The sequence below is a fragment of the Pituophis catenifer genome, unplaced genomic scaffold, assembly GCF_029215685.1.
Source record: "Pituophis catenifer annectens isolate HBS135680 unplaced genomic scaffold, rPitCat1.0.hap2 SCAF_10, whole genome shotgun sequence".
NCBI lineage: Eukaryota > Metazoa > Chordata > Lepidosauria > Squamata > Colubridae > Pituophis > Pituophis catenifer.
Genome location: NW_027256890.1, coordinates 722,362 through 738,862, shown reverse-complemented (window position 1 = coordinate 738,862; position 16,501 = coordinate 722,362). Strand labels below are relative to the sequence as shown.

General features: G+C 48.4%; 1 protein-coding gene across 2 annotated transcripts in view; it reads right to left on the bottom strand.

The window, feature by feature from the left end:
• The window catches only part of GGT5 (gamma-glutamyltransferase 5), a 49,759-nt gene extending 49,066 nt beyond the window's left edge, over nucleotides 1-693 (bottom strand). The window contains exon 1 of one of the 2 annotated variants that reach the window (XR_011600805.1): nucleotides 342-693. Coding sequence is in view for 1 of the 2 variants with exons in the window: in XM_070950300.1 (XP_070806401.1) it covers nucleotides 342-511 (170 nt within the window). In the remaining variant the exon portion in view is untranslated. The remainder of the gene's footprint in view (nucleotides 1-341) is intronic. The other variant, XM_070950300.1, reaches the window with a different exon arrangement.
• Between the last annotated feature and the right edge of the window lie 15,808 nt (nucleotides 694-16,501).

The following is a 16,501-nucleotide window of genomic DNA, read 5'->3' as shown; positions in this document are numbered from 1 at the left end:
AAAGCGAGGAAGCAGCGACGAGCTCCCCGGGCGCCTCTTGCCTGCTTGGGAGCGGAGCTTAGACGAGCCAGGGCAAACGGCCGGCCGGGCGGCAGATGGAGCAACCCGCCTCCTTCCTGCTCGGCTCTGGGCTCGCGAAGCGCTCGAGCAGCGCTGAAAAAAGCCCGTCGGTTTTCTCCCCCCCCCCCCCGTCCGCAGCAGCGCCGCCAGAGCAGCGCCCCCTTCGCGGCCGCGGGAAGCGGGCAGGGAGCGCCGCGGTTCATACCGCCTCCCCAGCCGCCTCGTTCGCGGTCCCTGACGGCGCGTCCAGCCCGTCCCTGTTTGGCTGCCTTCCCGCCTACCTGCCGACCTCCGAGCATCTGCGGGTGTCCGCGGCCACAGCCGCATGCCAATAGCGGGGAGGGTCGCAGCTGGGGCGGTCGCGGAAGAGCAGCAGCAGCCCCGCGGCCCCCGCCAAGACGGCCGCCACCAGCAGCCCCGCGCAGCAGCCCAGCCGCCTCGACAGCCCCATCCCGCCGCTCTGCTGCGTCCCCAACCAGGCACTCTTCGGAGCGGCTCCCGGACCGGGCTGCCCTTCGGGGGCTGGGCGGGGAGGTGGGACAGGCAGGCCTGCGCACCCGCTCCGCCCCCTCGAAGCGCGCCCCGGGCCTTCCCTGCCGGCGGCCGGCGGAACCCGCGCTGAGGTTGGGGCTGCAGCCCTCTAAGTTACTTCCAAGCCCGGACTTCGACGGCTCCGCGCACGCTTGGCGAACTGCCTCCCTTCCCGGGAACCAAAACCAAAAGATGTTGGAGTTTCTTGAAAGTAGGGAAAAAAATATGCCAGCAGCGAATTCCCTGCTTGGGAAGGAAAAACGGGCTCAGCCTAATCCTGACCCAGTCCTGGTCGGCGACCCTCTTCTCTGGAAGACCCCCAGGACCAAGTTGGGGACCGGACCTCTTGGAGAAAACCTCTCTTGGGTGTTGCTAAAAGTCAACGAAGACTTCAGGGGACACAATAAATTGTTAAAAGCCCCCAACTGAGGCAAGTAGGGTTGGGTCATTATCAGCTATTCAGCTGTGCTAGGGTGCAAGTGGGGGTCTCTTCCTGGCACCTCCATGGTACAAGCTTGGAGCTTGTGGTGCTTTGCTGCCTGGTAGCAGGTCAGCTCGGAGCGTCGGTGGGGTGGGGGAGGCCTGGGGGCTCTTGCAGTTTGGCTGGGCTGGTTGCTAACTCACCAAAAGTGTCCCGTGAGATACCAGACCTGCCTGCCCATCCACCCACCCCCCAAGTCCAGGGAAGTAAAGGGGAGGTGAATTTGCCATCGCTTTCCCCACAATGCCACCCTGGCTGCCTCCATTCTTCTCAAACGTGGCCTTGCCTCCTTGATCTCAAGTCCCATCATGCCAGCTTTGCCACAAGCCTCAGGCTGCCACTTCTGCCCCCCTTTGCCTGCAGCCCCCCCATATCCACCAATTTAGGGGCCACACTGCCCCCAGCCACATCTATGATAGTCTCCTGCCCTCCACGGCAGCACTTCTTCTGAAGGGCCTGCTGAGGGCAGCTGCAGACCCTCCTTCCCTCTCTCTGGGACTGTGAGGCACAGGCACATATTGGATGACCCCGTCTTTCCAGCTGAGTCAGCCTCGCTGGCCCCATTTTGGGGAGGTTGTGGTGAGGGGAGCCCAGAGTCGTTGCTTGCCTGTGAGGGGGTCCCATGGGAGGGAGGATCGATGGGCTCCACCTTGTCCACGTCCAGAAGCATCTGAAAATGGAGTTTTTCCAGAAGCTGTTTGGATGTCAATGCCAGTTTTTAAGTTGCATTGCACACAGTTTGTACAGTTGATAAACTTTCTACGGTTCATTCTGAGTGCTCACTATTGCCGTGCATTAGTTGCCCAGTGGATTCACTTGCAATTGTGGTGAGATACAGATTTGATGGATAAATAGATAGTAACCAGCACAGGCAGGAACAGGCCTTCCGAGAGGGTCTATGACAACTCACCACAGCCAACTCGCCTCAGAACAACTCATTGCGGGAAAAGAGTTACACTAATATCAAAGAAATGGTGGAATAGAATCATTACAGAAAGGATGCAAAAGGAGGGACAGAGAATGAAACATGTATGGCAAAAATTAATTTTTTTTTAATTAATTTTAAATAATTAAATAAAATTGTTCAATTGTCCCACCGTGAGTTGTCCCATGGCGAGTTGGCTGTGGCATATTGTCCTATTCCATTCCCGTATTCGGGCTGGCTGTCCCCAGAATAAAAGACTCTGAGGGCCAGGGGGCACCGTGGGAAGAGTCCTTCCAGCAGCAGGACTCTTGTGGGGAGAGGGACACCGGTCGTACCCTTGACCGAAAGCAGGAGCTGCCTCAAAAGCAGGAGTTCCAGGGCAGAGACCGCCTTTCCCTCCCAATCATACAGAAGAGAGAATATCAGACCCACCGAAGGACAGAGAGTGTGACAGGACTTGCTAGGGGCTAAACAATAACATTTTAAGCAGGGGATGAGATTGGTCTGAACTGTCTGGAAGAACGATGCAGCTGGTCAGCTGGAGATAGAAGGGAAGTATGGCCGGAACTGACTGGTGCCAATCAGACCTCTGAGGGGAGAATTCACTGGGGACCATTTCAGGGGGAGCACAGACTGAGAAGAGGAGAGTTTTCATCTTGGACTGATCCTTTGGACGGGCAAATCTCCTACGTGGGAAAGAGAGGGAATCTACACAAGGATGCCCAAGAGTGCCAGTTCTAAAAATTAGACAGGAAGGACTCTCCATTCAGCACAATCTTCCTTTGCAAAAAGAAAGAACAGATGAAGTGCCAAAAGAAGGCAAAGATTTATGTCTTTATTAGCTTTCTATTCTGCCTGTCCTTTAATGGCACAAGGCAAGGAATGGCTCCCCGTCTGCATCTCCCCCCCCGCCCCCCAACAACAGTCCTGCAGAATAGATTGGTCTGAAATCAGACAATGAGCTTCCATAGTGGAAGCTCAATTCAAAAGTGTATTTTCCTGTTCCTGCGCCAACACCCTACCCATTACACCACATTACCTTAAGACATCCAGCATATGACAGGCTGCTCAATTTGAATGCAACACCTGGAAAGTTTCCAGGGCTGATCATTAACTACCCCCCCCCAAAGCTTATAAGGACATGGGTGAAATTGTAATTACTAGAAGTCAGTGTTCCATCAGTCAAGATGGAAAAACCTATTTTGTGGTCTTCTGCATCAGGCTGGAGGTCAGGCCAGGGAATGGGGGGTGGGGTCAGGGTCTCTGTCTCTGAAGTGGCAGCTGTGATTGCTTCTCTTCCATTGGATCACAGGACAAGTTAGAGATCTGGTTGCCCATCGTCTTCCTATCTGGAGGCTTTCTCTGGTGAAGCCCCCTTGCCAACTGAATGGAGGGATTTCAGTGCCCTGAGGGGTTCCTTGGTCTACAGAGAGTTTCTGGGAGGGGAAGCAGCAGGAGGAATGGCACAGCCAACTCCCCATGGCCAACTCGCTGCAGGTTGGCCATGGCCAACAATTCTATTCCATTATTTAAAATAAATAAAAATTATTTCAATTTTTGTCATTCACATTTCATTCTATCCCTCTTTTTGCATTCTTTCTTTAATGATTCTCTTCCACCATTTTTTTAAAAATTTGATTTATATGCTGCCCTTCTCCGGAGACTCAGGGCGGCTTACGATGCGTTAAGCAATAGCCTTCATCCTTTTGTATATTTTTTATACAAAGTCAGCTTATTGCCCCCACAATCTGGCTCCTCATTTCACCTACCTTAGAAAGGATGGAAGGCTGAGTCAACCTTGAGCCTGGTGAGATTCATTTCTTTGATATTAGGTGTAACTCTTGTCCCACAGCGAGTTGGCCTTGGCAAGTTGGGGGGGGGAGCAAAAAAGGTAAATCTGAACAAGCTATGTGCTCTCTCCCTCTTCATCCTGCTTAGTTTTATTTTAATAGATTTTTAAACTTATTATCCTTATTTATTGTTTTAATATTTTATGGTGCACTTTAACTGAATGTCAGTAAACCACCTGGAGTTGCCTCTGGCAAGATGGGCAGCACACAAGTTGCATCAATAAACAAACAAGAGATTCCCACAGTTGTAAAGGAGAAAGACGGCAGAGAGCAAACTCTCCTCCACTGGGCTGGGCCTCGATTCCTGATTTCGTGGAACTTTAATATGAGGAAGAAGCAAAAGAGAGGAAGAAGCATCCAGGTGAGGAGGGGCACAAAAACCCTCAAGGCAACCAAAGGCTGACCATCCTCTTCACCCCTTCCTTGGAGGAGGCCAATTCACTCTTAGACTGGTTGCTCCAATGAGGCTACACTAAACCAAAGTGTTTCCACCAGAAATCAGGCTGTCCCCCATTGGCTGCAAATTTGGAAATTAGTTTTGAGATCATTCCATTCACATTCTTTGGATTTGATTATAGAATCCTTAAAAGTTGACTTTTCAGTTCTGCTGAACAAGCAGTAGATACTGTGGCCAATTCCTGTTTATTTACCGCTCAGTCATAACAGTCTTATACAGATTAATGGCAATTTCTGAGGAACAGACAAATATTGTTACAGGATGTTAGCAAGAGAAATCAGAGAAACCAAAAAGCTTGTGGTAGCTCCTCCAACTTTGCTCCGACACAGATGACCAGGCAGAGCAGAGAACCAGCTGCCCAAATGATTTCAGTATGACGTCCTCCCGCATTGCACAGGACAACTTCTCGAGCAAGGATGCTTTGCCACCTAAGCCAATTTGGCTAATAGGCCACGTGGCAGTGGTGGCACTGGAGAAACAAGCAACCCATCTTCCCACCCTCTCTCAGGTTTTGTGTTGTCCTCTGCAGAATATCAATTTCTCTCATTATGAAACTCTTCCCAGCAGATCCCCCACCAAAAGACTGGATTAGGGGACTGGAGGCTAAAATGTATGAAGAACAATTGCAGGTAACTCTAGTTTAATAAAAAGAAGGACTAGGGGAGACATGATAGCAGTCTTCCACTATCTGAGGGGCTGCATCAAAGAAGAGGGAGTCAGGCTATTCTCCAAAGCACCTGGAGGCAGGACGAGAAGCAATAAATGGAAACTAATCAAGGAGAGAAGCAACCTAGAAATTCTTTTTCTTCTTGTGCCATATCTGTCATTGGATGTTGGCAATCATGTTGGCAATCCTATTTTTATCAACAGCCACACGAAAAAGTGCTGCTGAATTTTATCCAAACCAGTCCCTTAGATTTTGAAGCCATGACAATCTTCTTCTGCCTGGAACTAAACCTAGAACTAAAGAGAAATTTCCTGAAACAATTGATCAGTGGAACTGCTTGCCTCCAGAAGTTGTGGGTCTTCCATCATTGGAGGTTTTTAAGCAGAGATTGGATAGCCATTTGTCTAGAATGGTAGAGGGTCTCCTATTTGTGCAGGAAGTTGGATTAGAAGACCTCCCAGGTCTCTTTCAATTTGGTTATTCTGTTATTCTGATTACCTTCCGCCAATTTACCATCCCGGTGCACCAATTGTGGATGCCACTTTCTTTTTTAATATTTCCACAAAAGGGGCTTTCAGAATTTCCCTCTGAAACCTTTCCCTTGGCAAGATGCCTTTGCTTGCTCCTGCTGCAAGAAAGCAGCAAATTTAGCACTGAAAAGAGTTTCTCAACCTGCAGCTGAGGAAACTCCTTAGAGACAGAGTGGGAGATAAGAAGCCATAAGAAGCCTGCTGGGAAAGATAAGGTGCGCAGCCTTGAGAAGGCCACCTTCGCTGACTCTCAAGAACCCTGCTGATTCATCACCTCGGAGAGCAGAGAAAGGTTTCTTCACATTAGCATGTGACCATGTGGGGCTGCATCAAAAACCTTTTGAAATGTTCAGCAAACTTGATGACTTTTAAAGACTAAAGAAAATGTCACCATAGCAAAGGTGATGTCTTTTTAACCCCAGAACTCCCAGATTTATGAAGTAAGGAAGCTCCTTCCTTGTCTTGGATGAGAAAAAACAACAACAGAATAAAGAGTTGGAAGGAATCTTGGAGATCTAGTCCAACCTCCTGCTCAAGCAGGAGAACCTCTATCATGTCAGAAAGTTTTAATTATAGCAGGCAAGACTATTCTGGCAGGAAGCAGAAGAAAGACTGATGGATCAGCAGATCCTCATGATCATCTCTTCCTGATCAGAACATGAGTCACTGCTCCTTCCTCCCTTCCAGGCTCCTGTAGGAGCCATCAGTTTTGGAAAGTTGCACACCAATTCAAGCTTGCCAATGACCTCAGGGCATCCCATTGAGGAACATTCTGTGGCTGCCAGTGACAAAAGATCAATCCCTCCCAAGCAGGAGGAGAAGATCCAGTGGAAATGCCATTTCAAAGTAGAGAGGCTAGGAGGAGGGCATGCAAACAGTTGGTCACTGCAACCCCCTCCAAAAGATCAGCACTTTTCTGATGCATGAGTGCATCTCATTCATGGCAGAAGCACCTCGGTTCAATTCCTGCGCAGCAGTTTAGGAAGAACACGACAGGGCGTTGTCAGGGATGAATAAGCCATTGGCATGTTAGATTTGGATGTGGTCTCTCCCCCAGGGGACCCGGGAATGAGGACACAACATCAGTCAGGAAAGGCAGCCTGGAATTCTGGCTTTGGTTTTTTCGTTCATTGACTTCGCCACACGCGTTCCTAAAGTTGGGGAGAAGTGTAATAATATTTCAATTTATTTCTCACGTCAATTGTCTCACCTCAACAAAGGTGAAAGAAAGCTGACCCCCCAAACCATATACTTATCAGTCTAAAGTATCAGCTGTAAGTCACATGCTGGACATCAGTATGAATGATGACTCTGAAAACCTTCTTCTGCCAGTGTTACAATCTGGCTTTCAAGAAGGCTTTGTATCACACCAGCTGGCAGAAAAACCCACCTCCAACCTACTCTACCTCTGTGTGGCATGACTGTTGATTTTAGAGCTACATAAGAATGGCCTGTGATCAGCAAATATGAGGAGTTTTGTCAGTTTTTGTTCTCATCTGAATTTCAGACACCTGAAATTAGAGAGACCAAAGGTCTGGTAAAATTAAAGCTTTTATGCCTCTCAAGAGTGAGTTGCTTACAATCTGCCCCCCTCCCTCTTTTTCCCTAAATAATCTTGGATGTTGTCTGCTGTTATGCCTGTGTTTAATTTAAGCCTTCTAGACAAGAATGTTACCGGCCTGTCGTTCCCTTTTGCTGGGTCTTTTTGAAACAGATAAGATCTGCCAGTTATTAACCAGTTGCTCATCTCTCTTTTATGAATACTTCATTAAGATGTTTAGCTATAATTGGATGTAAGCCGGTCAGATATTTGAGCCAAAAGCCATGCAGTTGATCATTTCCAGGAAATTCCAATTTTTAATTCTTTTCACTCAATTTTTAATCATTTCTGCTGTTATTATATTAATATTATTAAATATTATTCTATTTGATTTTATTAAATTCATCTTCACATTCTTTAATCCATCCAGGTGTTTTTTGATAGACCTGTTGAGTTTCCCATAGATCCTTTTAAAGGATCTATGTTTCCTTTTTGACTGACTATGGATATTCTCAGTCATCCAGGTTCTGGTTGTCTGAATGATGGAAGGAGAACATGAAGGTTCAGCATCTATTTTGACAGGCACAAGTTTGATGTGGAAGGCCCCCCACATCAAACATGCAATAGTTCAAGCAGGGGATTGAGACATGATAGCATTTTCCAGTATTTGAGGGGCTGTCACAGCAAAGAGGGAGTCAACCTAAGACTAAGCGGGCAGGAATAGCTAACACCCTAGAAGATAGGCTCAAGATCCAGATGGATCTTGACAGATTTGAACGCTGGACCCCATCTAACAAAATGAAATTCAACGTAGAGAAAAGTAAAGTCTTACACTTAGGCAAGAGAAACCAAAAGTACACATATAGACTGGGTGAAACCAGGCTTAATAGCAGTAACTGTCAGAGGGATCTTGGAGACTTTTTTTTTTTTTTTTTGCTTTAATTTATATGCCGCCCTTCTCCGGCATATAAATTACAGGGCGGCTTACAATGCGTTAAGCAATAGCCTTCATACTTTTGTATATTTATACAAAGTCAGCTTATTGCCCCCACAATCTGGGTCCTCATTTCACCTACCTTTGAAAGGATGGAAGGCTGAGTCAACCTTGAGCCTGGTGATATTTGAACTTGCAGTAATTGCAAGCAGCAGATGTTAATAACAGTGCTTAGTCCACTGTACTACAGGCTCTTCCTACTTAGTAGACCATCAGTTAAATAAATCAGAATATTCATGACTGGGAAGACATGGTAACAAAGTCAGCCAATGAATATTGCTGAGCACATTGTAAGCCGCCCTGAGTCTTCGGAGAAGGGCGGCATATAAATCAAATTAAAAAAAAAAAAAAGAATAGGCATAGCAACTAAGACAGCCAATTGGGAGCTGAGACAGACTGGAGCCAGGGCATGTCTTAGACTGCAGCTTCTGAGTCTGTGCAGAGAAACAAAACTGAAACCAGAGTGTGAACTTGTCTGCTTGTCTGCTCTGCTGAAATGAAACTAATTGTTCTCTCCTGCCTTGTGTTGTAACTGCTACTATATTGAAGAAGTATCTAATTAGTATTGTAAATACTTCATCTGTTATTATATACATAAAGACATTAATGAATCCAGCTGAATCAGTTATCTGTGTGTGCTTCTGGATTTGATTTTTGCAAGAAACTCTGACAAAATATGAACCAGCAGTGTGTGGCAGCAGCCAAAAAAGCCAATGCAATCATAAATTGCATTAACAGAGGAATTCAATGAAGATAAAGTAAAGTACTAATACCACTTTATAAAGTCTTAGTAAGACCACACCTAGAGTCCTGCATCCAGTTTCGGTCACCACACTATAAAAAAGATGTTGAGATTCTAGAAAGAGTGTAGAGAACAGCAACCAGGATGATTAGGCGACTGTAGGCTAAAACATACGATGAATGGTTGCAGAAATAGGGCATGGCTAGTCTAGTGAAGAGAAGGACCAGGGGAGACATGATAGCAATCTTCCAATATTTGAAGGGTTGCAACAGAGAGGAGGGGGTCAAGCTATTTTCCAAAGCACCTGAAGGCTAGACAAGGAATAACGGATGGAAACTGATCAAAGAGAGAGTCAACCTAGAAATAAGGAGGAATTTTCTGACAGTGAGAACAATCAACCGATGGAACAGAAGTTGCCTTCAGAAGTTGTGGGCGCTTCATCACTGGAGACTTTCAAGAAGTGACTGGACTGCCATTTGTCAGAAATGGTGTAGGGTCTCCTGCTTGGGCAGGGGGGTGGACTACATGACCTACAAGGTCCCTTCCAACTCTGTTAATCTAATCTAATATCCAAAGCGCCTGCAGGCAGGACAAGACATAATGGATGGAAATTTATCAAGGAGAAATCCAATATAGAACTAAGGAGAAATTTCCTGACAGTGAGAATAATTAATCAGTGTGTCAGCTTGCCTCTGGAAGTTGTGGGGGCTTTTAAGAAGAGGTTCCACAGCCATTTGTCCAGAATGGTATACTGATGCTTTGGTAATGCTTAAGCAGGGGGTTGGACTAAAAGACTTCCAAAGTCCATTTCATCTTTGTTATTCTGTATTCTAATTCCAGGAAAGCAAATTTATTTGGATTTTAACTTCAGGGCTGTGTAGATCATTGTATCACACTGATCATGCAGTTGGTAAGTTGTGGGGAAGGTTGTTGTAGCTTACTGATTTAAACCCCCTCATTTACTCTTCTGGGCTCTTCTAGGCCTAGTAAGTGAGCATTCCTCTGGTCCTTGAGGCAGCATAAAAACATGTTGACATCAGTTCAGCTGCTGTCAGCCCTAAAAGGTAGACTTGAACCAGTGGTGGGCTGCTATCGGTTTGCCCCGGATCGGGCGAACTGATAGCAGTGGCGGCGGGAGACTCCGCCCAGCCGCCCGGACGCTTCTGTGCATGCACGCCAACAAGCAAACCATTAACAATGGGTTTTGAAACCCACCCCTGACTTGAACTCAACTTTATTTTATTTTTTATTTTATTTTATTTCCAATTTCTATACCGCCCTTCTCCCTGAGGACTCAGGGCGGTGTACAGCCAGAATTAAAAACATGCAATACAAATATTAAAAAACAATTAAAATATCTATAAATTTGGCCCAAAAATTAAAAATACAAACCAATTAAAACATTTAAAAATTTCTTCTTAAGCCAGCCCGGCTTGCTTGAAAAAATGGGTTTTAAGGGCACGACGGAAGGCACTGAGGTCCTGGATTCTCCTTATCTCTGGGGGGAGCTGATTCCAGAGGGTAGGTGCCCCCACAGAGAAGGCCCTCCCCCTGGGGGTCACCAGCCTATACTGTTTGGATGATGGCACCCCGAGGAGGCCCTCTCTGTGGGAGCGCACAGGTTGATGGGAGGTCGTTGGTAGCAGCAGGCGGTCTCGAAGATAGCTAGGCCCTATGCCATGGAGTGCTTTAAAGGTGATAACCAACACCTTGAAGCACACCCGGAAGACCACCGGGAGCCAGTGCAGCTCACGCAGGAGCGGTGTTACATGGGAGCGTCATGCTGCTCCCGTCACTATCCGCGCTGCTGCGTTCTGGACCAGTTGGAGCCTCCGGGTGCTCCTCAAGGGGAGCCCCATGTAGAGAGCGTTGCAGTAGTCAAGGCGAGAGGTGACGAGGGCATGAGTGACTGTGCACAGGGAATCCCGATCAAGAAAGGGCCGCAACTGGCGAATCAGGCGAACCTGACAAAAGGTCCCCCTGGTTACAGCCGTCAGATGTTCCTCCAAGGACAGCTGCATATCCAGGAGGACTCCCAGATTGCGAGCCCTCTCTGTGGGGGCCAAATAGTGATGGAGTCAACTGACTATATCGGGATGCCAGGAGCCACAGCCACTCAGTCTGGGAAGGGTTGAGTTTGAGCCTGTTCCTCCCCATCCAGATCCGCACAGCCTCCAGGCAATGGGACATCACTTCAAGGGCATTGTTGGGGTGGCCTGGGGTGGAGATGTACAGCTGGGTGTCATCAGCGTACTGGTGGTATCTCACCCCGAAGCCACGGATGATCTCACCCAGCGGCTTCACATAAATGTTGAACAGAAGGGGCGAGAGGACCGATCCCTGCGGCACTCCACAGATGAGAGGCCTCGAGGTCGACCTCTGCCCCCCTGCCAACACAAACTGCGACCGGTGGGAGAGAAAGGAGGAGAACCACCGCAACACGGTGCCTCCCACACCCAACTCTTCCAGCCGGTGCAGCATGATACCATGGTCGATGCTATCAAAAGCCGCTGAGAGGTCTGACAGGACCAGAACAGAGGAGCAACCCCTGTCCTGAGCCCTCCAGAGATCATCAACCAACGCGACCAATGCTGTTTCCGTGCTGTGCCCAGACCTGAAACCCGACTGGAATGGATCTAGATAAGATGTTTCCTCCAGGAATTGCGGAAACTGTCGCGCGACCACAATCTCAACAACCTTTGCCATGAAGCGAAGGTTGGAGACAGGACGATAGTTGGCCAATATTGCCGGATCCAGGGACGGCTTCTTAAGAAGAGGCCTCACCACCGCCTCTTTCAAGGCAGCGGGGAAGTGACCCTCACTCAACGAAGCATTGATAACACCCTGGAGCCAGCCTCGTGTAACCTCCCGTGAAGCCAGTACCAACCAGGAGGGACACGGGTCCAGTAAACATGTGGCCGCACTAAGTCTCCCCAAAATCCTGTCCACATCATCGGGAGTCACAGCAGCAAACTCCTCCCAGATAACATTCTCGAGTCTATTCCTCGTCACCCTGCCCTGATCTACCCAGTCAGAGTCCAAATCCCCCCGGATCTGAGCGATTTTGTCATACAGGTATTGTCCGAAATCCTCCGCCCTGCCTTCCAAGGGATCCTCCTGCACTCCCGGATGGAGCAGGGAGCGGGTCACCCTGAACAGGGCGGCTGGACGATTCCCTGATGACGCAATAGAGGCGGAAAAGTAGTTAAACTTTGCCATCTTTATCGCCACTAGGTAGGCCTTAATATGCGACCTTACCAGTGTTCGATCAGATTCAGCGAGACTGGCCCTCCAACCGCTCTCCAGGCGTCTTTTCTGGCGCTTCATTTCCCTCAGCTCCTCAGTGAACCAAGGAGCCGCTTGGGATCGGCACCGGGTCAGAGGCCGCAAAGGCACGACTCGGTCCAAGGACCCACCAGCCGCCTGATCCCAGGCGGCTACCAGGTCCTCAGCCGAGTCATGTGCTAGATCCTCAGGAAATGGCCCAAGCTCCATCTGGAACCTATCAGGATCCATCAGGCGCCTGGGGCGGATCCATCTAATTGGGTCCCCCTCCCTGCGGCAAGGGGTAGCGGTTCGAAGATCCAGGCGAAGGAGTGAGTGGTCAGTCCATGACAAGGGTCCCATGTCTATATCCCCTATAACAAGACCACTCAACCACTGGCCAGAGACAAAAATCAAGTCCAGAGTGTGACCTCCCCTGTGAGTAGGGCCATGAACTAACTGGGTCAGGTCCATGGCCGTCATGGAAGCCATGAACTCCCGAGCCACCTCAGACGTTTCACCGATGGATGGCAAGTTGAAATCACCCATGACTAAAAGCCTGGGTGTATCTACTGCCACCGTGGCTATCACGTCGAGTAGCTCAGGTAGGGCTGTTGCCACGCGGCAGGGAGCCAGGTACGTAAGCAACAAGCCCATCTGAACCCCACAACCCCACCTCACAAGGAGGGACTCACATCCGGCTATCTGAGGCACAGTGGTCTCCCTCGGACCCAGATCTTCGTTAATAATAACCGCCATCCCCCGCCCCTCCCCTGGGCCCTTGGCTGATGGAATGCTCTGAAGCCTGGTGGGCACATTTCAACCAGAGGGACGCCGCCCTCCGGGCCCAACCAGGTCTCCGTAATACCCACCAGGTCCGCTCCTCCCTCTTGAATAAGATCATGAATGAGGGGGGCCTTATTTACCATGGACCTGGCGTTGCATAGCATCAGCCGAAGGCCCAGATCCTGAGTGTCTAAGCCACCTAGTCTCCGAGAGGAGCCGTGGGGACCGGGGCAAGCAATTGCTCTCAAACAGCGAGTGCGAGCCCCCAACACATGATATGGTCCCCTGCTCCCACCATATCTGCCCCTCCTATCTACCGTGCTGATGGTACAACCCTCATAGGTATCGTCCCCCATCCCTTTCCCAATCCCTCGACCAGCACCCCCCGCATCGTTACCCTGTGCCGGGCTTGGCTCTGACCTTGGTGGATTTCCCCCCCATCCCCCAGAGTCATCTTCCCAATTTCTCTAAAAAGATTATTACAAACCCCCCTCCCAGAACCCCTTAAAATCTTTAAAAAATTCCCTAGAAAACCCCACAAATTCTTCCTTGCTCCATGCCATCTCTCTGGACTCCAAAGTCCATCATCGAGATAGGCCCTCGATAATGTGGAGGGCCAAACCTGCGAGAGGGGAGAATCTCGCAGGGCGAGGAGTTCCGACACCGAATACATATAATCAGAAATACATATAATTGAGAAAGGTTCTAGTAAGAAGGTCTTGCAAATAAGTCTGCCTGTGTTTTTCCTCCCTCCCTCTCTCTCAGTGGTCATGGAGGAGCCAGTTTCATCCCTTTCCCAACACTCTCCTGCCCCCCTCCTGCTTCTCAAGCTTCTTCTACACCTACCTGTGGATGCCTTCTCCGTGGTCACCTCCTTGCCTCTGGAGACCAGTGAGGGGCAGCTTGTGGTGGGAAGATTCCCTTCCCACCCAGCATTAGCATCCAGTGGAAAAGCAGCACCAGTTGGTCACCTTAAAGTGTGGCAAGGGGGGCTTGGCTTTCCCTAGGTGTACTCTGGGAAAGTACCCGATGGCTTGGCTATTTCTCCCAATGAGCTGGAGCTTCATACTGATGACCTGGGTAGAAGATAATGTGTTGATTGCACATAAGAACTTCCTTCCTTCCTTCCTTCCTTCCTTCCTTCCTTCCTTCCTTCCTTCCTTCCTTCCTTCCTTCCTTCCTTCCCAATTCAACAGCTTAGAAAATGAGGTCTTACACAGCCCACCCTACCCACTCAATTTCTTTTGTCTGCTCATAAACTTGTCATTGAAAAACAATCATTCTTGGTGTGTTGATGTCTCAAGACAAAACCATTCTCTTATTCAGAAACATTATTCAGATTGATTGGCCAATCTGAGGACATTTTTACCCAGAATGAGGCGCATCCATGGCTACATTGACACCAAGCTGAAGAGCTGGCTTCTTTCCAGCCTTCCTGCATTTGATGCTTAACTGCCCTTGAGGAAGGCCCAGAGAGGCTGCAACCTGCACCGGTCAGCTCTCCATGTTCCCTTGGGTGGCCGCTGCTGGAACCTGGCTGGATTCCTGCTCTCTTGACATGGCTGCTTCTGGAGAGAGACGAATCATCTCCTTTTACTGTCCGCCTTGTCCAGAATGCCTCTGTGTCTCTTGCGTGCCTTATGACTTTCTCTTCTGAAGTTATTTTCACACTGGACACAAGGCCAGGACTGATGATCTGGTTAGCATGTGTGGGTAAACAGTGAGAGCCATGTCAGTTTTGTGTTCCTGGAACAGCCCCCCACCCCTGTCCTATTGTACAAGCATTGCATTTGGGAGCAATTGTGCAAGCCTCCCAAATGCATTCCTCCAAATGGTGTCAGAAATCCTGAAGTCTTCTCGTAAAACGCCTGACTTACTAGAGCTGTTTGTGAGTGGCTGCCAAAGAAATCTGATTAGCGTCTGGCATCACGGCAGCTCCATGCCTGAAGTGGGTAGAATTCATGCCTTATCTTTCTTGAAGGACAGAACAAGATGAAATGAGCTGTTGTGGATTTAATAAGACCAACACAACTTTTCGGGGTTAATCAGAGACAATGTATATTGCACAATAGGTTCAAAGCTCTGTACATGAAGCGTTGAACAAAAGACAGAAATTAGGTACAATGGTTTTTATACCCTTCTAGACAAAGGATTCTGTTAACTCAGCAGTTTATGTGATCATATACATTTGTCATATTTAATTGACACTTTCATTTTATTCTTTGCCAACAGTCATAATTCTTTTAGCCAATTACTGAAGCATAGATTCAAATTATCTCTTGTTAATATTACATGTGGTCATACTTGACCTCTCTAACCTTCAACTGTATTTCACCAAAATGTCTTTATCTGTGACAACTGAGAGGCAACTGAGGGGCCTCTCCTCACTGGTTCTACATCAAAGAAGGAATGTGTCTGCCTTTTATTTCAACTGGATACATTTGCAAGCACAATTTCTCTTCTACAATACTATGAACAAAGAGGGTCCTTCAGTGATCATCTAGCTGGACCCGCTTTTCCTACTTTAGAGCAGTGATTCCAACACAGATAGAAATACACACGGAAGCAGTTTAGCACATGCCTTCTGATTTCCCCATTGAGTTAATCCACCCTCATTTGTTTCCTGCTGGTCTCTCAGCCAAGAACAAAATAAATCTTCTTGCAGCAACAGCAAACACTTCAGTGAAGGTGCTGATTCAGGGGGCATCTGTTGTCAGAAAAGGCCCCCCCACCCCGCATGGGAGGGATAAGAAACAGGGCTGCAAATAGAGAGGCCAGTGTCACAATGCCCTTGCATGGATCCCTGGTGCAACGCATCTGGAATACTGTGTGCAGTTGTGGTTGCTGCACCTCAGAGCTAGAGAAGGCTAAGAGGAGCAGACCTAAGGAGGCCAAAAGGTGGAGCAGCTTCCCTGTGAGGAAAGGCTGTGACATTTGGGCTTTTGAGTTGAATGAGAGAAGACATGATGGAGGTGTACATGGTGTGGATAAAGGGGAGAAGCCATGTTCCCTTTCCAGAGGTCACCCACTGACAGGGGATCCTGGAAGAAGCAGGACATACAAGAAAATTTTTTTTACACGTCATTCAATTTGAAATTCACTACCACAAGATGCAGTGCTGATAATCAGCTTGGCTGCCTTCAAAGAAGGGTCAAGTCAATTCTTGGAAGTCCTGGGGGTCGAGAATCCTTATCCTTGGAGGCCAAAGGGCTGCCTCTGAAGGTCAACTGCTGGGAGATGAGTGGGCTTCCTAGGGGTGGGCTGTAGGAGAACAAATGGCTGGATTGGATGGGCCAGGGGTCTGATCCAGCAGTCTACATATCAATATGTTCTTAGTTATTGCTGTGCTGGTGTGAGGTCTGACAATCAATCAGAAGTAAATATTTATAAACACACCACGTCCACACAATAGACCTTTCCCTCTAAAACTGACAGGAAGATGGATGATTGATCTTCCAACCTGCCACCCTCAAAATGCTGAGAGCAAGGAGCCAAGAGAGCTGCCAGAGGGGGTGCAGAAACACACCTGTCAGATCCGTGTATCTGCCATTCTTCGTGGAAGAAGGGAGGGATTTTAAATTGTCAGATTTAGTTCTTTTCCTATGTGTCCTAAGTATCCAATTTCTTGCCTGATCCTCTTTGTATAAACTTTACCCTGATTTATAACCGTTGCC